This window comes from Cervus canadensis, chromosome 15, assembly GCF_019320065.1.
Source record: "Cervus canadensis isolate Bull #8, Minnesota chromosome 15, ASM1932006v1, whole genome shotgun sequence".
Lineage (NCBI taxonomy): Eukaryota > Metazoa > Chordata > Mammalia > Artiodactyla > Cervidae > Cervus > Cervus canadensis.
Genome location: NC_057400.1, coordinates 44,622,879 through 44,647,948, shown reverse-complemented (window position 1 = coordinate 44,647,948; position 25,070 = coordinate 44,622,879). Strand labels below are relative to the sequence as shown.

At 38.6% G+C, this 25,070-nt stretch overlaps 1 protein-coding gene across 4 annotated transcripts in view; it reads left to right on the top strand.

Annotated features, from left to right (window-relative positions):
- Positions 1–25,070, top strand: part of GRB14 (growth factor receptor bound protein 14) — a 123,965-nt gene that overhangs the window by 77,390 nt on the left and 21,505 nt on the right. For all 4 annotated transcript variants that reach the window (XM_043487595.1, XM_043487598.1, XM_043487596.1 and 1 more), the window contains 3 exons: positions 16,633–16,754; positions 18,576–18,650; positions 22,942–23,079. In XM_043487595.1, coding sequence (XP_043343530.1) covers positions 16,633–16,754; positions 18,576–18,650; positions 22,942–23,079 — 335 coding nt within the window. The remainder of the gene's footprint in view (positions 1–16,632; positions 16,755–18,575; positions 18,651–22,941; positions 23,080–25,070) is intronic.

Below are 25,070 nucleotides of genomic sequence, written 5' to 3'. Positions count from 1 at the left end.
AAAGCTTTCTTATGTTCTTTTTTTTCTCTTTGTTTTTACTCAGATAATATCTTTATACAGTAGAAAAATTGCAGACATTAATGCTACTGAATTACTAATGTGTATTAGATTTACCACCTTCCCTTCCTTTTTTAAAAAAAATCTACTGCTTTATTTCTGTGAGGATACACTGAGATGTTAGATGATAATAGTTAATGACTATCCAAATAAACTCCTTTTTATTTCTTCCACTTCTTTATCTAACAGTGTGACAAGAACAACTTTTATGGTGCTGTGGTCTTTCTCAGCATGAAGTATAAAACCAGTGTGTTTTTGAACTGTATTTGTGAGTATGTAGCTTATAAATTGGAGAAGGCAATGGCGACCCACTCCAGTGTTCTTGCCTGGAGAATCCCAGGGACTGGGGAGCCTGGTGGGCTGCCGTCTATGGGGTTGAACTAAGTTGGACATGACTGAAGCGACTTAGCAGCAGCAGCAGCTTATAAATACTCTTGCAATATCTTTTCAGCCTAAGAGTGGTATTAAGCAACATTTTTGCTATTTGCATGTTAAAATGAAAACAAGTAGGATGGAGTGTTTCCCCCTTAAACATGCTGTGCAGATGACAATGTCCTTTGTCAATAAAGTGAGGCACTCACATACTGAACTGTAAATATTCTAAAGGACAAACCATTTGCTGAAACTTTGGTGACCAGCTAGTGAGCTCTGCATGTTGTTCAGGGGACATTGTTGACCTCTCTCTGATAGAAATACTGGGTTTTCAATGCATAGAATCCTAAAGGTGAAGGGATAGTCTGTTATTTTTTAAAAATATTTTTAGTACAAAAATAATTAGTCTCACTGACAATAACTTAGAAATAAAGATGTCAAGAAGTAAACAATGCTATCCACAATTTAACAACACTGAAATGTTTCTTTAGTTTCTCTATTTTGACATTATCTCTTGCCTGTGTGTTCACTTGGGTAAACTACCCTTCTATATGTATGTGTACATTTTTAAAAAAAATCGTAAGTATTTTCAGTTTTTTTTTTCACTTTGCAGATTCCACAAAAACTAGGAGCTCCCTCTGCTCCTTCTGCCTTTCCCGATTGCTTTCTTCCAATAGCTTAACAAATGTCTATTGACTGTTTTGCACAAGCCTGTTTTGTATATGGATCCTGGGGGTACAGTAGGAACACAATAGACAAAAAGCAATGCCCTGATGAATTTGCATTCTGATGGGAAGAGAAAGACAAGAGACACGTGATTAAAATGTGTAATCTCTTAGGTAATGATTAGCACTGGGGAGAAAATGAAGGCAGAGAATGGGGTAGGGAGTGTAGGGCTGGCAGGGAAATCAGGGAAGGTGTCCCTGACAGTGTGATGTTTGGGTGGAGATTGAAGCAGATAGGAGCAGCTCTTTCACTTAAATGGAAGAAGATTGTTCAGCAAGGAGGGAACATAAAGGGGGAAGGCCTGGACTTGGCAACCAGCTTGTGTTCAGGAAGCAGCCCAGAGGTGGGCACTTAGGGAGTCAGGAAGGTCGTGGAAAGGCACTGCATGGAGCTTCTGTGGGGCCCTCAGGCCATGGAGGGGACTGAACTTTTACACTGAGTAAGGCAAAAAGTAACTGGACGTTTTTGCATCACAAAGCGGTAGGATCTGACTTAGTTTTAAAGTCTACTTCTGAGAAGAGCCAAATGCAAGTTTTAACCATTTGGAGGCTAAGCAAATTAATTTTGCGTTTACATTAAATTATCTGTGGTTTCCTCGCTTAGTCCTTGCCCATCTCTCATTTCTGCTAGTGATGCATGTCACATTGTACCATCTTCACGTCATGGTCTGCACGCATATGAGGCTTAGTGTTTGTGAGATCCTGAAACCTTGTAGGCAAGAACATTTTGACTTATGAGATCATGACAGCTGGGAGTTTTCTGCACTCCAGTTGACTTTAATGTCCCAGATAAGCTTAGGAAAGTTCCAGAGACATGCTGTGTTGTTAATGGATGTGCTGCTGTGGTTGCTTCTGATCCATTTTAGCACACCACAGATTACTGAGGTCAGGAGGAGGAGTACGTGACATTAAAAATATGATAGGGCTATCAAGTCCAAAGGACTTCCCTGGTGGCTCAGCAGTAAGTAATTTGCCTGCAATGCTGGAGATACAGGAGATGTGGGTTCAGTCCCTGGGTTGGGAAGATCCCCCGAGGAGAGCATGGCCACCTACTTCAGTATTGTTGCCTGGGAAATCCTATGGACAGAGGAGCCTAGAGGGCAACAGTCCAGAGGATCACAAAAAGCTGGAGATGACTGAAGTGACTAAGCACACGTGCATGCATCGAATCCAAAGTCTATTTTCAGAGTGACAGTTGGTGTGGCAAAGAAAACTCCTTTTTATTTTAATATGAATGTATATGTGTGATTCCCTGGGCTTCTCTGGTGGCTCAGAGGGTAGAGCGTCTGCCTGCAATGCAGGAGGCCTGGGTTCAATCCCTGGTTCAAGAAGATCCCCTGGAGAAGCACATGGCAACCCACTACAGTACTCTTGCCTGGGAAATCCCATGGACCGAGAAGCCTGGTAGACTACAATCCATGGGATCGCAAAGAGTCGGGCATGACTGAGCGACTTCACTTTCTTTCTTTCTTTCTATAAGTGTGGTGCCTACTATTAATGTGCATCTTGTGTTTGCAGGGCCCTTACTTAGAGGCTTCACATTCATCTTGATAGACACTCAGTATTTAGCTTCATATTGATAGACACTCAGTATTTAGCTTCATAGCAACCCTGCAAGGTACATTAATTTCATCTCCATTTCACATATAAGAATACAAAGAATCGGTGATAAAATGCCTGACCCAGAGTTAAACCTTGCACAAATCTATATACCTGTCAGCTTCTCAAGTGTACATGTTTTCCTTGGAAAAAAGTTTGTTTTTTTTTCACCCCATTAGATCAGGCAAAATTTTGGGGGAGTCTGTAGTTGGTTTGTCTCCCTCAGTGTCCATCTCCATCTCTCATACATGCTATAAATACAAGATTGAAATTTTGAAACCTCAAGAACATTTTCATATAACCCTTCAGCCAGGTAGTACTGAAATTATTGGTATTCAACTGATCCAGCCTAGTCCACTTTATTGCAGGGCCAGTTATTTGTTTTGGCTGAGCAAGGGGCTCATTTTGGAAATGACTTGTTCTTGAATTTATACACATCATGAATGGTGATATGACCTTTGGAGCTTTGACTGCAGAATCATTATTTCATTACCTCTGTCCATAATTATTAATATATACTGCTGAGAATTTTCCCAGGCAGAGTAAATCATGGCGGGCAGCCCAACATCCTGCTTTTGTTACAGATCCCTGATTTGCCTGATTTGGGGTTGTGTTATTATGAGTTTCTAGATGTATACATAGCTTTATTGACGTTGGATTTCAAATATCAGTAAATCAACAAATATTCCCCCTTCTCTAATTATAAAACAAACCAAGTTTTGTAGCTGGTGTATTTTACTTCACAGCCACTGGATGTCACTGCAGTTCCCCAGATGGAGTCCCCTGCTTTTAGAATCGTGTAAGAGGAGGGTGGGGGAAAAAGAAACTTCAGTTTTAAGTCTTCTGGAACTTACTAGGATCCGTGTTGGCTTGGCTCCCGTTTTAATTCCTGGCATGAAGCAGCGGCAATTAACACAATACCTCAAGCGCATAGCTATAGACTCCTCAGGAAGTGGAATTAATTGTATTTTAGAGTCATTGCTGGGGACAGCTGAGATTTCTATTCTGAATATCACTGTAGAGTGGCTTTAATAAGCAAAATGAATGACTGGAGACTTTTAATGAAACCACTTCTATGTGTGCGGCTCTCCCCACGTGGTCTGTTTAAGACTGAAGCAGTGTACAGCAGTGGGGAGGGAACCCTTCCCAACAGCCTGCTTTGAAGCTACTCCACTTTTTCTTTTGGCGAAAGAAGCACACGTGTGGATGTTTGACACTGATACTAATGTGTATTTGTACTTCCTGTGCTGTTTGGGACCCATCAGCCATCAGAGTTGTGACCACCCTGGTCACCAGCAGAAATAATTGTGAAGCTTTTAGGACATGTGTGCCTGCGTCTCTCCTAAGACCCTGACCCGAGGGGTAAGGCGACATGGTTCTGGTAGCACCCTAAGACAGGAGATGGAATGTTAAAGCAGCAGAGAGTGCTTATAATCAAATCTGCCTCTCATGGCCCAGCTGATTTTTCCTTTTCAGCGTTCTCATAGCCTGGGTTCAAGTCTCATCACTTCTCTTCTCAGGAATTCCTTTCTTCTCACAGCGGGCCCTTCCTGTTGCCTCAGATCATACCAGAGTTATCCATCTGAGCGCAGACATGATTTACCTTGTGTTTGGGGGCTTGTAGTTTGTGCGACTTGACTACCCTTCCTGTCTCCAGCCTTGCGTCCTGCTCCTCTCCTCTGAGTCCATACATGAGACAACTGCCTGTAGTCGCCTACATTTCTACTCCTCCGTCTCCTTACTCATGCTGTTAAGACTCTCAGGAAGCCCTTTCTCACCCATCTCTACCTGGCTAACTGCTATACATCTTCCAAGGCTTACTTGGAATAGTAGTTAAAATTGACAATAAAATATAACTGTATAATAACTCTCCCATAGTGCTCGTGGTGAAGAACTCACCTGCCAATGCAGGAGAGATGAGAGATGGGGGGTTCCATCCCTGGGTTGGGGAGATCCCCTGGAGAAGGAAATTGCAACCCATTCCAGTATTCTTGCCTGGGAAATCCCGTGGACAGAGGAACCTGGCAGGCTGCAATCCATGGTGTCACAGAGATGAATGAGTGACTGGCACTTTCAAATGGTAACTGCTGGCTGTTTCCTAAAAATTCCTATAAAAACAAAAATGAAGCCCCTCAGCTGTCGAGGCTGACTGACAGCTAACCTGGGGCCATGGTCCAGGGAGAGGAAAGATGGGAAAGCAGTTGGAGGCATCCCACACTCTTCCTTATGAAGTGGAGTTGCCCTTTCCATTTGAGAGCAGGTAGGGACACACACCTGCCTCTCCCATATGCCTAGGTGCAGCCTTTGGCTGCTCAGAAGCTAGTTGTTTTTTGAGACAGTCAGCATACTTGCTGGCACTAGTTTTTCTCATACATCTTTTAAGAAATTACAGACCTCCCCGCAGCCCCCAAAACAGAGTGATGCAAGAAGCGCTAGGAGTCAGTCAGTTCAGTCACTCAGTTGTGTTCGACTCTTTGTGACCCATGGACTGCAGCACGCCAGGCCTCCCTGTCCATCACCAACTCCTGGAGCCTACTCAAACTCATATCCATCACGTCGGTGATGCCATCCAACCATCTCATCCTCTGATGTCCCCTTCTTCTCCCACCTTCAATCTTTCCCAGCACCAGGGGCTTTTCCAAAGAGTCAGCTCTTCACATCAGGTGGCCAAAGTATTGGAGTTTCAGCTTCAGCATCAGTCCTTCCAATGAATATTCAGGACTGATTTCCTTTAGGATGGACTGGCTGGTTCTCTTTGCAGTCCAAGGGACTCTCAAGAGTCTTCTCCAACACCACAGTTCAAAAGCATCAATTCTTCAACTCTCAGTTTTCTTTATAATACAACTCTCACATTCTTGCAGGACTACTGGAAAAACCATAGCCTTGACTAGGTGGACCTTTGTTGGTAAAGTAATGTCTCTGCTTTTTAATATGCTGTCTAGGTTGGTCATAGCTTTTCTTCCAAGGAGCAAGTCATATCTGCAGTCAGCATCTGCAGTGATTTTGGAGCCCTAGAAAATAAAGTCTGTCACTGTTTCCATTGTTTCCCCATCTGTTTGCCATGAAGTGATGGGACCAGATGCCATGATCTTAGTTTTCTGAATGTTGAGTTTTAAGCCAACTTTTTCACTGTCTTCTTTCACTTTCGTTAGTTCTTCTCCACTTTCTGCCATAAGGGTGGTGTCATCTGCGTATCTGAGGTTATTGTTATTTCTCCAGGCAATCTCGATTCCAGTTTGTGCTTCATCCAGCTTGGCAGTTTGTATGATGTACTCTGCATGTAAGTTAAATAAGCAGGATGACAATATATAGCCTTGACATACTCCTTTCCTGATTTAGAACCAGTCTGTTGTTCCATGTCCAGTTCTAACTGTTACTTCTTGACCTGCATACAGATTTCTCAGGAGGCAAATAAGGTGGTCTGGTACTCCCATCTCTTTAAGAATTTTCCACAGTTTGTTTATGATATACATAGGCAAGGCTTTGGTGTAGTCAATAAAGCAAAAGTAGATGTTTTTCTGGAACTCTCTTACTCTTTTGATGATCTAGCAGATGTTGGCAATTTGGTCTCTGGTTCCTCTGCCTTTTCTAAATCCAGTTTGAACATGTGGAAGTTCACAATTCACGTACTGTTAAAGCCTGGCTTGGAGAATTTTGATCATTACTTTGCTAGCGTGTGAGATGAGTGCAGTCGTGTGGTAGTTTGAATATTCTTTGGCATTGCATTTCCTTTGGATTGGAATGAAAACTGATTAGGAGTGATAGAAGTGAACTGGGTCTGGCAGGCGACTCTCCCACAAGTGCCAGATAGGTGGGTGCAGGGGGCAAGCAAATTTGGATAAGAAACAGACTTAAGGCTGTTTCAAGCAGGATTATTTACAGTATCAATTAATGAAAAAAGAAGCCTAATGCTATAATAATAGAGGGATGTTATAAATTATAGTACATTTATAGAATATGATGTTATGCAGCTTTTAATCATGTTTTCGCAGTTTTTCCATTGAAGACTAGTATGGACAAATGTGAGACTGTAACGATGATTTGAATAAAGTGTATACTTTTCACCGCATTTAGGAAATGTTGTATATATGTTTATAAATCTATATATACATTGTTTTCTAAATGTGAAAAACCTATACATATAAACTCACATGGTCCCAAAGAAAAAGACAAGAAGGGAATATAATGTAATGTTAAGTGCTTATTCCTAATGAACAGTTTTAAAGATGGATTGTGATTGTGAGTTGTCTGTTTTCAAATTTTCTGTAATGGAAATACATTATTTTAGTAATCTGGAAAAAAAATAAACACAAATTTTAAAACTTGTTAAGATATTTTTTTAAAGACTTAATTCAGAAAACTTCCTGAAGGTCCAAGTTGGATCAAGTACCAATCTTTTATGCTGCTGTAACATTTCCTGCTGCTGTCTTAATAGGGATTGTATTATTAAATCTAATCTGTAATTACATTAATTTTGGAACTGTGTATATGTGCATCTTTGTAACTTAGAGTCTAAAACAAATAAATGGCTTCTGAACTAAGATGTACTGAACAAGCAGTTCAAAGGATAGATTACAATGTGCATAGAAGGAAGAGATTTGAAAAAGGAGCTAAAGGAATCACGTGTCATGCCATGCCCAGATGGAAATTTACTCTGAGTCCTTAAAGGATGCATTGGATAACTTAGAATTTGTGAAAGTTGTTTCTAAACTCAAGTATTTGCAGTAAGCTCGAGATAATATATATGCAGACTTCTGGGGAAAAAATAAGGCTTTCTATGAATAATACAAGTTGTGATCATTGAATCTGAGTTAGTATGAGGACTGTAGAATTTGCTGTAACAAATTTATGCTTTGTTGAGGAATGATCCACAAGACCCTTATACCCATCAACTTAAGCATCAAGATTTTCTTATTATTGCTTTTGGGAAGCTGAATCTGGCAGTGACGATTTTCTGGGGGATCTTATTGGTATTAGGTAGTTTTCTTAGGTTAAGGAACCTTTTAGAAATTGAGCCTTGCTTTATTGTTTGCTTCCCCAGTTACTGTTTTGCTTGCTCAGATGCTGTTCATTTTTATCTGAAAATAAGATTGACAAAATGTATGTAGTTTCTAGCCAGCACAGAGAAATACAAGGACCTTTTGTCTCCTGGAGTTTCCTGTAACAAAGGTATACAAAGAATTGTTTTCTGGGTGAATTAGAGCTAAAAGCCACTTTTGTTTCTTCTCTTATCTGGTGATGAAAAGAGTAGGGACTTCAGTTTCTATTTGATCCTCATGCTCTACTTTCAGTAGATTCAGGGAAGAAGTCCAGGCAGAAGGTCACAGGTGAACATTTTCCATTCTGGGAGGATTGAGGTTTTTTAAAAAGACTTTGAAGTTAAATAAACAGTTTCAGAAGAAACTTCTTTCTTTTCTTTCTTTTTAAAGAAAAATTTTCTGAAAATTAAATAGAAAACAGAATTATGTGTAGTTATCACTATTCAGTAATATTTCATGTATTACCATAAGACTTCACTGATTTATCAGAAGCAAAAATAAAACTTAGTGATGTGAAGCTTCTGTTTTTAAGACAGCTTTTTTTCCCATTCTTTCTGGAGGCTTTTTTTCCCTCCTTGTGGGTGCTGTTTTGAAGTGACTTAAGATGGCTTCTCTTCTATTTTTCTACCTACATAAGAGTGGAATTTTATCACTATAACATTCATTTTACAATGCCTGAAAAGTTCTTCGGAAAGTGTTTTAAATCGACTTGTATCTGTGAAGGTTTGTGGCATTTTTTTTTTTTTCTGCCATGCAGCGCCGGTTGCAGCCTCCTGGTTCCTGACCAGGGATGGAACCCGTGGCCTCTGCAGTGGAAGCATGGAGTCCTAACACTGGACCACCAGGGAAGTCCCTGTGAAGTTTTAATAATTTATCTTAATATAATAGTTTTGATGAATTTATAAAGTTTTAAAACTAAGGTTTTTTTAAAAATAACATTGAATTTATGTGGATTTTACCTGGAGTCATTTCTCAAATGATAACTCAACAAGTATCTGAGTTCATCCTGGATGATAGCTCGTAATACTGTGTTTTCAAACATTTACAGCAAAGAGCATCTAAATATAGAATTAATGCATTTCTTTTGCTATTTAAACAATATAAGTTATTTACTAGGATTGCTCAGTTGGTTAAAGTCTGCTTGGCTTTATAATGGGACTACAGAAGAAGAGTCAACCGAAAGTTTATTGGAAGCCATCTAGACAAGTCTTTGGTTTTGTTTTGCCTTTCTTGGGTGTTGGTGGTGATGTCTTACTTTATGAATAGGCCTTGGCAAAACAACGCTGGTCTTCGGCCACTTTTCACCTACCCTTTAAGTGTTTTTCTTTTCCTTTCAAAGTAATCCATTTAGGTATCTTGTATCCTCTTGAACTTCTCCCTATTAAATAGATCTGTAATTAGCTTGATTTCTGCATTTTTAAAAAACACTATTTTTCTGTAAGATGTGATTAGCTGATAATCACTTAGACCTTTTCGGGTTCTTTGGATTATTATAGCATTTATCTTTTAACATAATGAGCATCAGTTGGGAGATGGTATATATAATGGCACATCTAAATGGGGACTGTGATGTGTAAGTGTAAGCAAATTATTTAATATCATTTTAAGAAGCCAGATTCTATAATAAGTAAGTTTTGTCTCCATTACCAGAAGAGTATAAGAGGTAAAAACCTGTGGCTGCATTTGATACTCTGGCCTGTGTTTGCTTTTTATATGTTTTCTGAATTTTCAATAGAATAGTACCAGAAGTATGTTTCTGCTTTCCCACATACTCTAGTTTTTGTCTGCTTGATTTGAAAACATTTTTTTCTGCTTAAGATTCCAAGGCTATCTTCCTGATGCTAGTAATTGGCATTTGGTATTATCATTCTGTGAACTTTTCTGCAAATCATATATCCCTTAATTTTCCATTCTGGATTGGTATATTGGGCTTCATATGTGTGTAACCAACAAAACCCCAGCTAGACTGTTGCTTTTTTGGTGACTACACATATTACACCAGTTTTTTTTGTGTGTGTGTGACATGTTTGTCATAGCTGTTCAAATGCAACTTGGTTTTTCCACTCTTTTTTGTTTTATTTTCTTTTTTGAAGAGAATCCAAATTCAAATAATTTACTTTACTTTTATGTGAGGTTAAGATTGATAATTTGAAATACTGCTTGTTAAATTATTTCCCTTATACCCAAACTGTGGTTGTTTGTTTTCAGTTAATTAGTAAATAGTTATTGAACACATATCAAAATAAAAGAATCTGAGGCAATGGAGTCTTGAGAACTGCCAGAACGTGAGAGAGATATGAGCTGATACAGAAAGAACAAGTAGGCTATAAACAGGGGATGCCCTTCCAGTGGGAACTGCAGTGAAGGCCAAGGCAGTGCTGTGCGGAGGAAGGAGGAGAAACCCGAGGTCAGATGTGTGGCTGCCGTTCAAATCCTGAGACGTTTGTTATTCTAAACACGAGACTCCTTATCTGCAAAATGGAAATAGAGCTTGCTCTTATAGATTATCCTCTTAGTTTCGTAAGGTTGCTGGAACAAATTTATGGTGGCTTCGTTGTTTGTTGTTCAGTCGCTGAGTTGTGTCTGACACTTTGCAACCCCATGGACTGCAGCATGCCAGGCTTCCGTGTTCTTCACCATCTCCCAGAGCTTGCTCAAACTCATGTCAAATATTGAGTCAGTGATGCCATTCAGCCATCTCATCCTCTGTCGTTGATGGTGGCTTAAACCAATAAAAATGTAATCTTTAAAGGTCTGGAGGTGAGAGGTCTTAAATTAATTTCGCTAGGCTGAAATCAAGGTGTTGGCAGGGCCACACTCTTCCCAGAGGCTTTATGGGGAAGCCGTTCCTTGCCTCTTTCAGCTTCTGGTAGCAACCATGATTCCTTGGCTTGTGATCACTTCACATCACTTGAGTCTGTGCCTCTGGGGTCACATTGTCCTTTCCTCTTCTTTCTCTGTCAGATCTCCTTCTGTCTCTCTCTTAAAAGGATACTTGTGTTTGGATTTAAGGCCCACCTGTATAGTCTTGGATAATCTCTTCTCGGGATCTTTCTGTTAAAGACATCTGCAGATCCTTTGCCATATAAGGTACTGTTAACAGGTTCCAGAGATCAGGACATGAAGTCTTTATTCAACTTACTGCAGAATAATGATATAATAATTAAATACAGCCATGATTTCTCAGGTTTAGACATGAAGAGATGTAACTAACTTTATTTCTATAGCTTGAATTAATTTCTGAGTGAGTCTCCTGACCTCTTAATGACAATTTAATCTTTTGTTATTGGCTTGCTTTATGGATTATTCTTAGTCTTTTTGTTGTAATAATCAGTTCAGGTTATATACATAAGTTTCATATAGGTTTAAGATCCTTGCAGTTGAAGGTTCAGAGAAGGCAATGGCAACCCACTCCAGTACTATTGCCTGGAAAATCCCATAGACGGAGGAGCCTGGTGGGCTGCAGTCCATGGGGTCGCTAGGAGTCGGACACGACTGAGCGACTTCACTTTCACTTTTCACTTTCATGCATTGGAGAAGGAAATGGCAACCCACTCCAGTGTTCTTGCCTGGAGAATCCCAGGGACGGGGGAGCCTGGTGGGCTGCCATCTCTGGGGTCACACAGAGTCAGACACGACTGAAGTGACTTAGCAGCAGCAGCAGCAGTTGAAGGTTAAGACCTACTTTCACTCTTCAAATACTCTGGTGGGGCATTTAAGTCCCAGGGTGTTTGTCTAACTGCTATCCAACTTTTCTCTTCATGTTTTAGAAACTCTTGTTACTCTCAAGCTTATTGCCTGTACCATAAAGTCCAATAAGTTCATGGTCTTCTCTTAGCCCTTCCCTACTCCTTTTGGGGAACTTGATTCTGCAGTGTTCTTTTCTCATTCTTGAATGTTATGGACTCATCTTCCTCAAGGTTGCACTTAGCTAATTGCTTTTCTGCCATGTTAGATGCAGGACTTCTACTTGAGGCTGTAAATCTCCCGAGGTTCTCTCTGGTTTGAACCACACACCACCAGTAAACTTATATGGGGTTTTATCACCATCCACTCCTCACCCTGAAAGGGTCCTAGTTCTAGGAAGGGCAGAGTAGGGAGTCGCTGGGACCTAAGCCATCCACTTACTCTCCATCTCCCTCTCAGTCTCCACTCCACCCTTTCCTCCACTAACCCCTTAATCCAAGATAATTTCTCAGATGACAGAGGGTGCATCCCTGCCTGGGGCAGTAGAGGATCGGCTGGCCATTATTCTCCCTGAAAGTGAAAATGAAAGTCGCTCAGTCAGGTCCAACTCTTTGTGACCCCATGGACTATACAGTCCATGGAGTTCTCCCTGCCAGAATACTGGAGTGGGTAGCCTTTCCCTTCTTCAGGGGATCGAACCCAGGTCTCCCACATTGTGGGCAGATTCTTTACCAGCTGAGCTATGAGGAAAGCCTGAGAATACTAGAGTGGGTAGCCTATCCCTTCTCCAGGGGATCTTCCCGACCTAGGAGTAAAACTGGAGTCTCCTGCGTTGCAGGTGGATTCTTAACCAACTGAATTATCAGGGAAGCCAATTATTCTCCCTAAGTGATCATATTTGTCAAAGATTGATAAAGTCTGATTTGAAAGTCAAAAGTAAAGAAAGTGCATCTTTGTCATTTTTCTTGTCTGCATAGTTTATCTTCAGGGCAGATCGTGTGCTGTTTTCTTAGTGGTAGGGATAGATGATGAGTACAATTAAACACAGGTTGATAAAACAAATAGGCAGACCTCTTGCTTAATACCTTGCACTTTTCTCCCACTGTAGTTGCAGTGAATACAGATCCAGCGCTTAGCACATAGTATGTTTAATAATGTGAACCTGTGCTTCATAAGACTGAAAAAAATCAGCTGGGGTTGTGTGAGAACTAGACACAAGTAAGGCTAATAAAGATTATTAGAGGTGCAACTTCTCACTCGATATCTGAGTGACTGCTGGATCTCCCCTCAAAATGCTTCTCTTACAGTCTTCCTAGCTCTGTGGTGGCAGTCCTTCCAAATGCCTAAGTCGAGAATCCTTGTATCTTCCTTAACTGCCCCCTCTCTTTCACTCCCTATCCAATTTGTCAGTAGATCCTATTGGCTCTGCCTTCAGAACACATCCAGATCCTGCCTGCTTCTTACATGTCTTCTTACTGCTGCCCACTCATCGAAGCCACATCATCTCTCCCCTTGTTAATTGCAGTATTCTACCAGATGGGCTTCCTGCTTGCACCCTTAAGCCTTGTGAAATCAGTTCTCCACTGAGCATCTAGTGTCATCCAGTGAAAACAGGGGTCAGCTTGTAGTATTCCTGTTCAAAATGACTTCTTATCTAACTCAGAGGAAAAGCCAGATCCTTATTCTGACCTGCATGTCTTTATCCAGTGGCCCCAGCTCATCACTTTTACATCCCTGACCTCTCCTCCTGGTACTCCCCTCCCCTTCGCTCACTCGGCTTTAGCTACCTTAGCCTCCTTGCCCTGCTTCAAACATGCCAGCCTTGGTTTTTGCCTCAAGGGGTCTCCTCTTGTTCTTCCTTTCGATAGCTGCTTGGCTCATGCCTTCTTCTCTTTTGGATTTTTGCTTAAACATTACCTTCTCGACATGGCCTTCCTTGGTAATCTTTATTATTTAAATTTTTTTTTTACTTATTTATTTTTGGCTCTGCTGGGTCTTTGTTGCTGCGTGGACTTTCTCTAATTGCAGCGAGTGGAGGCTACTTGCTCATTGCAGTGCTCAGGCTTCTCATTGCCGTGGCTTTTCTTGTTGAGACACTCAGGCTCTAGGCGCGTAGCAGTAGTTGAGGTGCACTGGCGTAGTTGCTCAGTGACATGTGGAATCTTGCTGGATCAGGGATCAAACCCGTGTGCACTGCATTGGCAGGTGGATTCTTAACCGCTCTACCACCAGGGAAGTCCCTTGGCAAGCTTTAGAAAATGAATTTCTTTCCTCTGTTCCCTCCTCTCTCCCTCTTCCCCAGTCCATTTTTCTCTATAGCGTTTATTGCCACCTTTTAAGATTTACATTAGATTTTTTTTCCATGTCTTCACATTAGAGTGGGAGTCCCACAAGGCAATGCTTTCTTACTTACTGTCTTGTTGACCACAAAATTCCTAGCTCCAAGATGAGTGTCTGACACATGGTAGGCCTTCAGTAAATATTTGTTGAATGGATAGATGAATGAACAAGGGAAAACTGCCAGATTATATGGATTTATCTCATAACAAGTAGAAAGTAGATGAGTTTTTGAACAGTGGTCACGTTGATGCAAATGTATTATGAGGCTTCTTATGATATAAGGGTCCAGGTTGTATTGGAAGAATGAGAAAACAGCGGTTTGGAGATTAGTTAGGAAAAGGCGAAGGTCTAAATTGGAATAGTAACAGTGGGGGTGAGGAGTTGGTTGTGTGAGAAACTCAGAGGAAGAGTCTAATGTCTGGGGTAACAACAGTGGAGAATATCGGAGAGGACATGGGGTTGTAAGAGACATAGCAGAATTTAAGAAAAAGCACTTTGAGAGAGAAAAAGTAAGATACTCTTAGTTTTTTAATTTTTTCAGCAACTTTTGGGAAAATGTGTGTAACATAAAATTTATCATTTTACCCATTTTACTGTTCACTGGAATTATATACATTTATATTGTTGTGCAGCCATTATCCCTGTCCATCTCTAGAACACTTTGATCTTCCCATAATGAAACCCTGAACCCATTAAACAATAACTCCTCATTCCTCCCCCACCCTGGTCCTTGGCAACCACCGTTCTACTTTCTTTCTCTGTTCTAGGTACTGCATGTAAATGGAATCATATAGTGTCTATTTTTTTGTGTCTGTCTTATTTTATGTAGCATAATGTCTTTAAGGTTCATCCATGTTGTACCATGTGTAAGGATTTCATTCTTTTTAAGGCTAAATATTCCACTGTATGTCTTTACTACACTTTGTTTGTCCCCTTCGTTTGTTGATGGACGTGAGGATGTTTTTACTTTCTGGCTACTGTGAATGATGTTACAATGAACACTGATGTATGAGTACCAGTTTCAGTCCTTGTTTTCACTTCTTTTGGTTATGTGCTCAGAAGTGGAATTGCTGGGATTGTGTAATATTTTGAGGAACCACCCCTCGGAACTTTGGTTTTAGACAGACTATGTTTGAAGTGGTTGGAAAGGCTAGCAGTTAGGATTGAAGCGCCAGTGAAAGCAACTGCAGTGGAGATTTCAATTCAAGGAACTTGACAGACAGACTTAATAGCTGAAGAGGAGGGAGAGTGAATTAGTTGAGAGAAGGGAAAGAAAAGAGTCGCGCCAAGGACTGCATCTTAGGAGAGAAGGAGCTACCAGAGCTAGTCAATGAGACAGAAAAAGAACGATCGGAGTTAGGAACAGAACCCAGAGTACTGATATACACTTAACTCCAACTCATCCATATTCATTGAGCGCTCTTACAAGAACTTCCTTTCAGAAGAATAAGCTTCTGTTTAAGTATGACATTACTTTCAAGGGTTTGGGTGTTGTAGGTCACAGATCATTCCTGAGTATTGAATTTCTGAGACAGATTCTTTTCAAAAAGGTCCATGAAACACCCAAAAAAAAGCAGAGGATTTCTGCATTTCTTATTTGACTCTTCTCCATTTTGCATTAATAATTTCATAGTCACTTTTCTTTCCCCTTTTATCGAAGTGTGACATACCTTACCGTAAGGGGACAAATGTAGATAACTTGCTGGATTCTCAGATATTGTATTATATACCTGAGTATCTAACACCCGGATTAAGAAACAGAATATCTCCTTCACCTAGTGTTTCCCTCACAGCCCTGCACCCTCACCCACTGTACCCATTATCTTGATTTCTAACACCGTAGACCTATTGCATTTGTGTTGAACTTATGAAAGTAGACTATTACTCTTTGTGTCTGACTTCTTTCATTTACTGTTATGTTTGTGGAATTTATCCATGCAGTTGTGTGTTGTGTAGTGTGTATTCCGCTGGTCCTTTACACATTTACTTATTCATTCTCACATTAATAGGCATTTAGATAACTTCCAGTTTGGGGCTATTATGAATAGTACCACTGTGAACATCACAGTTTCTTTTTAAAACAGGAATTTTGCATGTTATGTTCACCTCTTTAAAGATGCCATTGCTTTTTTCATTTAAGTTCCTTTCCTCCTAAGTGCCTTCCCACCCTGCCTAATTATCTTCTTGGTTAATACAAACTGCCTGAACATTAGTATTGAAAATAAAAAGTACCACAAGAAATTAAGTTTCTTAAAAAGTGTATGTCCTTGCATTAAAAGTTTCTTTTTTAAAGCATTTATTTTAAATTTTCTTAACTATCCAGATTATGAGTCTTAAATGCATACTGAACCTGTCAAAATTTTTCATCTCTTAATGGGATGAATTGTTCAACCTTGAGGCAAATATTTTAATTTTTGGCACCATGATGAGTTAGAGAAAAATAATAGCTCTCATATCCTTAATTCAGGTTTGTTGCAAACATAATTTACATATCAGCAAAAGGAGATCAAGAATTAGTGAAAAGTGCATTGTGATATTTTGTGTCATTTTTCTCTTTGGGTTACAAACTGCTTTGGTGTAAAATCAACATTGCAAATTCAAAATTGATGAAAATTTTATCATTCTGGCTATTTCAGAATTGAGTTTAAATTGACTATGTTTAATAAAGATACATACATTATATATTTTATATATTTGTATGGATATATATGTCCATATATATATTTGTTTACCTATCTGTCCATCTTTCTGTCTGTTCATCCATCCATCCATCCATCTATCTGTTGACATGCTCACTGGAACATTCTTTACAGAAAGAACAATAGAAGACCACGAGCTGGTGATTGAAGTGCTATCTAACTGGGGAATGGAAGAAGAAAATAAGCTATACCTTAGAAAAAATTATGCCAAATATGAATTCTTTAAAAACCCAATGGTAAGTGAAATCCCAATTAATAGTTATGGAAAATAAATGAGTTTAGTTAAATTTTATTTTATTTTATGTGAGGAAAAAGTACACTATAGATAAAGTACAATTATGTACTTGGTAAATTGTAGGTAAGAATTCTAGTCCTTTAAACTTATAGTTGACATGCTCACAGAAGTTCATATACGTAGTTTTGGGGAACTGTTGCTTTTTTTTCTTGCCGTTTAAGAAAAAAAACTACATTTGATTTGGGGAATGAATTATTAGATACCTCCCAGGCAGGTTCCAAAATACTATGGTTTAAGTCTTTTTGCAGAACTTAGGAAATTAAGAAAAATTCTAAAGGAAGATCAGATTGATGTTTGTTGGGAGTGTTGAAACTTAACCAGAAGTTTAGATTGACAAGCATCTTGCTGTTCCAAATTATTTTGTTTTCAGTGCAATAATTACTGAGCTAAGAAGAAATGAGATAAATACCAGTCCATTATCTAGTAAATACTACTTTCATTATAGTTCTTTTTAAAAGAAAATAAATGTATGTCACATACTAGTGAAGACTAGTGATCTAGAGAAGTCAGAATAGCCTCTGGGCTCATTACTTTAAATTGTTTTTGTCTCTGCAGCTGTAGCGTATTTTTATACTAAGTTTTGGATAATTGGATTGAAATGATATACTTAATGAAAAATATATGATACACACCATAATAGAATATTTTCAAACCCAGAAAGGCCTCTTACATTCTCTTTTATTTGAACCTATTAATAGAAACATAATGGGATGATCTTTGACGAATAAAATAAGAGTCCTAATAAAAATTAAATAGAATTTAAAAGGAAACTGTTTTCTTGTTGTGAATCTTTATTAAAAGCAAGAAATTTAAAAGTCATCATTAAAGACATATGATTTAGTGCTCATTTTTGGTTTATCTACTTTTCTTTTATTTAAACAAGGCTATAGATTCATTTTGTAGACTTAGAGCAGTGGTTCTCAATGAGAGTGATTGATAATAATGTCTGGAGACCTTTTTGGTTTTCATACTGAGGGGACGGGGGGCTGCTAGTGGTGGAGGCCAGGGATGCTCTAAACGTCCTGCAATGCACTGAACAGTCCCCCCAGCACAGTGTTATTAGACGATGTTAATAGAGCTACTGTTCAAAAACCCTGTCCTAGAGGAAGTATAGTGGCATGTAATTTTCCAAACTTGCCTGATCATGAAAGTTTCCTGGGGGAGGAGCTAGTGCTTATTAAAAATACAGGATCCAGATCTACCCTGACCTACTGAATCAGACACTCCAGGATTGAGGCCTGGGAATTCCTATTTTAAACAGCTTTTCTGGGTGAGTTTTATGATTAAACAGGTTTGGGGAAACAGTAGGTAGACAAAACTGTCCTTTGAGCAACCTGACCCTCTGGTCAAGTCCTGGCTCCTTCATACTGTGGCTGTGACCTTGGGTAGATACGTTACTTCTGTGAGCCTTGAGTTTGTAAAATAGCCCTTCCGTACCTGCTGGAGTGGTTGCAGGACCCTGGGACAGGCGCGGGAGCTCACACACGAGCAGCCCGAGGGCGGTGTGTTGTAACTGGAGGTGCGTGGATCTTCCTGTGTCGGCACCCCCGAGGGTGTCTGCCCGGCGTTTGGGCTGTGCCCCTATCTTCTCATTAACGTACCTGTGTATTGGTTAGAGTCAGGGACTGGCGTTTTAAAAAGTGCTTGGGTGAATTTTCAAAACACTGATTTAAGAGCTTTTGCTTTAGAGTACTCTGTTGGTCATAGTTCCCTCTCTTCTGGCACGGCTTCTGGGAGAATGTAACATGTATCTTTTCGTTAGTATTTTTTTCCAGAGCATATGGTGTCTTTTGCAACTGAAACCAATGGTGAAATATCCCCTACACAGATTTTGCAGGTAAAATATATTTTCAATAAGATATGTAAGTAATAAATAATAAAGGGAAACTATAAGGTCCATATTTATTTAAATAAATAAATAAATATCTAATTATAATTATAAATACCTAATTTTATAAGTAGATATACTCATCTTACATTTCAGTGCCCTTTTGTTTTACTTTCTGAGACTAAAAATGTTCTGTTTTTATTGAAGTATAGTTGATTTACAGTGTTCTGCTAGTTTCAGATGTACAGCAAAGTGATTCAGTTATACATCCATATGTATCTATTTTTTCAGATTCTTTTATAGGCTATTACAAAATATTGAGTATAGGTTCCTGTAGGTCTTTATTAGTTATCTGTTTTATATATAGTAGTATGTATATGTTGTTTCCAAACTTTTAATTTATCCTCTGCTTTCCCCTTTGGTAACTGTAAGTGTCTTTTCTATGTCTGTGGATCTGTTTCTGTTTTGTATATAAGTTCATTTATATCATTTTTTTTTTAGGATTGTACATATAAGCAATATCATATGTTATTCATCTTTCTCTGTCTGACTTACTTCACTTTATAGTATGAAAATCTCTAGGTCCGTTCATGTTGCTTAAAATGACATTATTTCATTCTTTTTTATGGCTGAGTAATATTCCATATTCCATTATGTAAATATATCACATCTTTATTCATTCGTCTGTCAATGGACATTTAGGTTGCTTCCGTGTCTTGGCTGTTGTAAATAGTGCATCCATGAACATTGGGAGGCATGTATCTTTTCCACTTATGGTTTTCTGTGGATATATGCCTAAGAATGGGCTTACGAGATCATATTTTTAGTTCTATTTTTAGATGTATTTTTAGTTTTTTTTTTTTTTATGTTTATAGTAATTTTTTTTTTTTTTTCTTATCAGCCATAGATTTACACGTATTCCCCATCCCGATCCCCCCTCCCACCTCCCTCTCCACCCGATTCCTCTGGGTCTTCCCAGTGCACCAGGCCCGAGCACTTGTCTCATGCATCCCACCTGGGCTGGTGATCTGTTTCACCATAGATAGTATACATGCTGTTCTTTTGAAATATCCCACCCTCACATTCTCCCACAGAGTTCAAAAGTCTGTTCTGTATTTCTGTGTCTCTTTTTCTGTTTTGCATATAGGGTTATCGTTACCATCTTTCTAAATTCCATATATATGTGTTAGTATGCTGTAATGTTCTTTATCTTTCTGGCTTACTTCACTCTGTATAATGGGCTCCAGTTTCATCCATCTCATTAGGACTGATTCAAATGAATTCTTTTTAACGGCTGAGTAATATTCCATGGTGTATATGTACCACAGCTTCCTTATCCATTCATCTGCTGATGGGCATCTAGGTTGCTAAGGAATCTTCATACTGTTCTCCATAATGGCTGTACCAATTTGCATTCCTACTAACAGTGTAGGAGGGTCCTCTTTTCTCCACACACTCTCCAGCATTTATTATTTGTATACTTTTTAATGATGGCCATTCTGACCAGTGTGAGGTGATACCTCATTGTCGATTTGATTTACATTTCTCTAATAATAAGCGATGCTGAGTATCTTTTCATGTGCCATCTGTATGTCTTCTTTGGAGAAGTGACTGTTCAGTCAGATCCATATTTATACATGTCCAGATTTTGGATGTTATGTCTTGAATTATTAATTTTTGATGGAGATAAAGTTGGAAAAGAATAGAAAAAAACAAAATCTAGATAAAGAGTTCCCTAAGTCAATAAAACCCCATCACTATATTATTCTTTCCAGTTTTGGACAATTGTCAAAGGATTTTAAGTGTATCACAAAAGGAAATTTGCAGAATTTTGCTCTGTGACATATTTAAAGAATATGTTAGTCTTTGAAAAAGTCAAAATTTCCAGTAAATTGTAGACCCTTTACAAACAGATATTTATTATTAACTTTTATAATAAATGCCCTCAATCCTGTTTGTGATAAAATATTTAGCAATTCAATGAAATACTATCTATGATGGAAATACCTGATTGAAAAATGAAATAGCTGAATTAAAAATACTAAGTATTTAACATTTCCTTAGTTTTGCATCTGTTGGGCATTTTTCCCAAACTGGCTATGGCTTTAGGTGACCATTTTCCCAAGACATTTGCATTACAATAAAAGGTTTTAGGTATTTTATGTTTGATACTATACTTGTTAACAGGTTAATGGTAAACAGGGTCTTTATAATGGTTGCTGTCTGAGCTAAACAGCAGGCATCCTCGAATCCACTCAATATTCTCTCATCTTTAATGATGAAAACTTTTAATAGTTCCAGTATAGATATTGCTTAAATGTATTGATATTTGAATATATTGGTAAATACACTGAGGATCACAGATTTCTTTTCTGTGGGCTTTTTATTTTTAATAGGTTGTATTTCATTTTTTGCTTCAAAATATTTTAGAGATATGATTGGTCTCGTGATTTCTCCAAAAGCTACTTATATGCTAGTGGGTTTTCACAGACACCCCATGGAATGTTCCAGTGAATTGCAGCGGAGGTGGTGCCCCAGGAGCCCCGCTCTCATGCCTCTTAATACTTTGCATTTGGGTTATGAGAGAGTGGTGGATTGGAGTTCTTCTTCTGCCTCCTTTCCCAAATTCGCCTACAATTTAGTTATACTGCTTTAATGTTAGAGTATAAAAACAAGAAAAATCATAACTTTGGAATCAGATAGTCCTGTATGTGCCCCTGACCTCTTCTCTCCACTGAGGCAATGTTTCCACTTTTTAAAACGTTCCTTCTTTTTCTAGTGTGACCTCTGTGACTCCCTTTTTAAAATTTAATTGGTTTGGTTTAATAACTTGGAAAGCACTCAAACTAAAAAACCTACTTCCCTGTTTTGCATGTCAATTAATTAATATCTGTGGCTCATTAAATTAAAAGTTTTTTTTTTTTAATTTACTTAAAAAACATTATCTACTCTCGGCATTTCCCTGAATAGCCGTTTAAAAATATGTCATGTTGTTTTAGCTAATACTTTCTCTTAGTTTCAGTTTTTCTATTTTGCATTAGTTTATTCATAGAGGTTTCTATTTTCTTCTTTTAATGAGACACTAATGCATTTCCACTGTCTTAACTAAGGATGCTGAGCACAGCTACTCAGAGCTAGTCCTTTTCATTCTCCATTTCCTGACCGACACGCGCCCTCTGTCTCAGTTACTTTTCACTGGGTAGTAAACTAGTCCAAACCTTAATGGCTTAAGTACCCACTCACATTTTGTCAGCAGTTTTGTAGGTCAGGATTAGGAAAGGGCTTAGCTGGATGGTTTTCTGAGGCAGATCGACTCCCAGAGGGGTTATGGACCCACTTCTTCTAAGATGGCTTTTCACTATATGTGCCTGGTATTGCTTGGCGCCTCTCCCTCTCTCTTCCTCACCTCTCCCCCGCCCTACATGGTGTCTCATCCTCTAGGGCTGTTCCAGTTGCATTGTGCTTCTCACTATACAGCCATCTCAGGGTGGTCCAGTTTCTTACATGACAGCTAGCTTCCAAGAGTTAATGAGTAAAAGGCTAGTTAAGGGACATCAGGCTAGTTAAGGGACAGAGGGTTAGAATCAGCATTGTGCCCCTCCCACCACATCCTATTGGTCAGAACAGTCACAAGCCTTGCCCAGATTCAAGGGGGTGGAGAAACTTCATTTCTTGTTTCAGTGGCAGGGTAACATTTGCACAAGAGCTACTGTTACAGTTCTCTTTGGAAAACACAATCTGCCATACCCACCCACAACTGAGAACCATAGAGGACAAAGAAGAGATTATTTGCTTTACCTTCATCGAGGAGATGAATTTGGCCCAATTTCTTTACTCACTGAATAATGGAAGTCTGAATCATGGTCTGTCTTAGACTGTAATGAAGTTGAAGTTGATAGGTCAATCTATAATCTCAAGGAAAATCACCAAAAGGGATGAAAAGATACTCTGGTTTCTCTTCAGATCTTATGAATCTTTCACCTTTTATTAAAGAAAGAGATGTAAAGTATCAAGACGAAGTTGACTTTTCAAATGGACGTTGAAATAGCATATAATTTCTGTAGTACTGATTTCTAAGTACTGATCACTTAGAATATATATTTTGTGAGCATATTTACATTTGGAACTTGCCTCAGGGTTTCAGAAGACTGATTTATTTTCTGTGTATATATATCCCAATTTCCATAGTGGTGTATAAGTGGCATCTGTGTTGTTTGAAGGTGCACATTTCTGTTTGAAATATAAAGCTACAGTATCATTGATTCAGAAACTGTATGAGAGGGTCTAATTTTTCTTCCAGATGTTTCTAAGTTCAAGCACATATCCTGAAATCCATGGCTTCTTACATTCAAAAGAACAGGGAAAGAAGTCCTGGAAAAAGATTTACTTCCTTTTAAGAAGATCCGGTTTATATTTTTCTACTAAAGGGACATCAAAGGTAAATGGTAATATCAATGATATATTATGAATTATATGGAAGTTGTAAGTTAAAGTGGACTTTACTTTGTTTTATTTATTATTTTATTACATGGTATTGATGTATATTTTTTTTTAAGATTCCAAACATTTGCCATAACCTGTTTAAAAACTAATTATTCAGCTTTGTTTTCCACTAGTTTCAATAAACATCCTTTGATGGAATTTGGATGCTCTTGTTTCAGTATCACATTCCCTGCCCATTTTCCCCCACTCTGAATCTACCTTCATTCTCCTTATCAAGGCTGGGGTTTTGAAGCCCAGCAGAGTTCACATCTTTTCTTTTTACCGAGGTTCATATTACTGACCTTCTGTTGATGTTGAGCAGTTAATAACACTTAGCTGAGTCTGTAACCACTTATTAATTCCTTTGTGTGTGTCAGTTTTGCCTCCTTACCTAGACTGTAAATTCCTAGAGGAAGTCATCATGTTCTGATCAGGTGGATGTATGTGTTTGTGTGTTTGTGTATGCATACCTGTCTATGTATACAGTTACTTAGACATGGCTGTGCTGATGTTCCTACACACATACAGAATCACATATGCGTATAATTCCCTTAGTGCTAATACTAGTTAGTCTGTTTCTATGTAGTCTAGTTGTTGCCGACTATGCCATATTCCTGCATTTTGTGTCTTGATATTTTATGCAATGCATAGATTTCTTTTAAGTAAAACTACTTTTGAGAGTTTTCATGAGAGTTTAATTCTATGTTCATGCATCTGTTTTGTCACTGACAACATTGTTGCTTTTTTATGGGTAATCTGTCATTTTTCTCTGGCTCTTTTTCAAATTTTATTATCATCTTTGATATTTAGTCATTTCCTGGCATATTTCTTGGTATGTTCAAATATATTCTGCTAAACCTGGCTTGATTCTCAACATACACATTCAGAATGCAAATTCATGTTTTTTCTTATATGCTGAAGATGTTTATTATTTATCTCTCATTTTTAATATTTGATCCTTTACATTGTAGTACTATTTTCTGTCTTGGCTAGTCATGGCTCTAGGTGTCCCTTTGTTTGTGGCTACCTTTGATCTCTGCCTCTCTCTTCACACAGTCTTCTCCTTTTTCTGTGTGTCTCTGATAAGGACACTTGTGATGGATTTAGAGCCCACCCAGATAATCTAGGAAGATCTCATCTCTAGATCCTTAACTTAATTACATCTGCAAAGACCCCTTTGCGCAAAAAAAAAAAAAAAAAAAAAGGTCACATTCGCAGTTTCTCCAGGTTAGGACAGGGACAGATCTTTTAATTTTGGGTGGAGAGTGAAATGATCAGCTTGTAAGAAGATTAGTATGGCCATAGGAAGCTTAAAAAATCAACTAGAGAGACAGAAAAATTAAGAGGGAAAGGGAGCAGGGGAGATGGCGGGTAGTGAGCAGGGAAGGGAGAAAGACTGATTGAGTTGAGGCACCGATGCTGATTAGTGCTAATTAGATGATCATTTCATTAATCAAGGATGGAGGTGATGAAATATAACCTAGGAGGAGCAGTGGAGAGAGGAGTGGATATAAGATTAAATGGCAAATGGCCAGGCTTTGTTGACAGTTGATATGAAAGAAGAGGAAGCACTTAATGTTCTTAGAGAAGGACATGAAAGGAAAATAAATAGAAAATGATGAAATAAACAGGAATAGGAGATTTGTTTCAAGGTCACCATCTTAGAAGAAAGATAATGATCTTAGTTCAAGATATATTGCATTGATGATAAAGCATCAAATGGAAATGCCCAGAACACAGCTAATGATGGAGACTAGATATTTGAGCAGTGGTCCTAACAGGAGTTCAGAGTTGCAAAGGAGTAATGATAACCATATTTTCCCCAGCTTTTCTTGCATGGTTTCCTGGTTTCCGTGATACAAAGTTTTCCTTTGTTGCTATTCACACGCTTGTGCACAAAGACTTGCAGGTGGTTGTGCGTGTACCTGTGTTTCTTTAAGGTTTAAG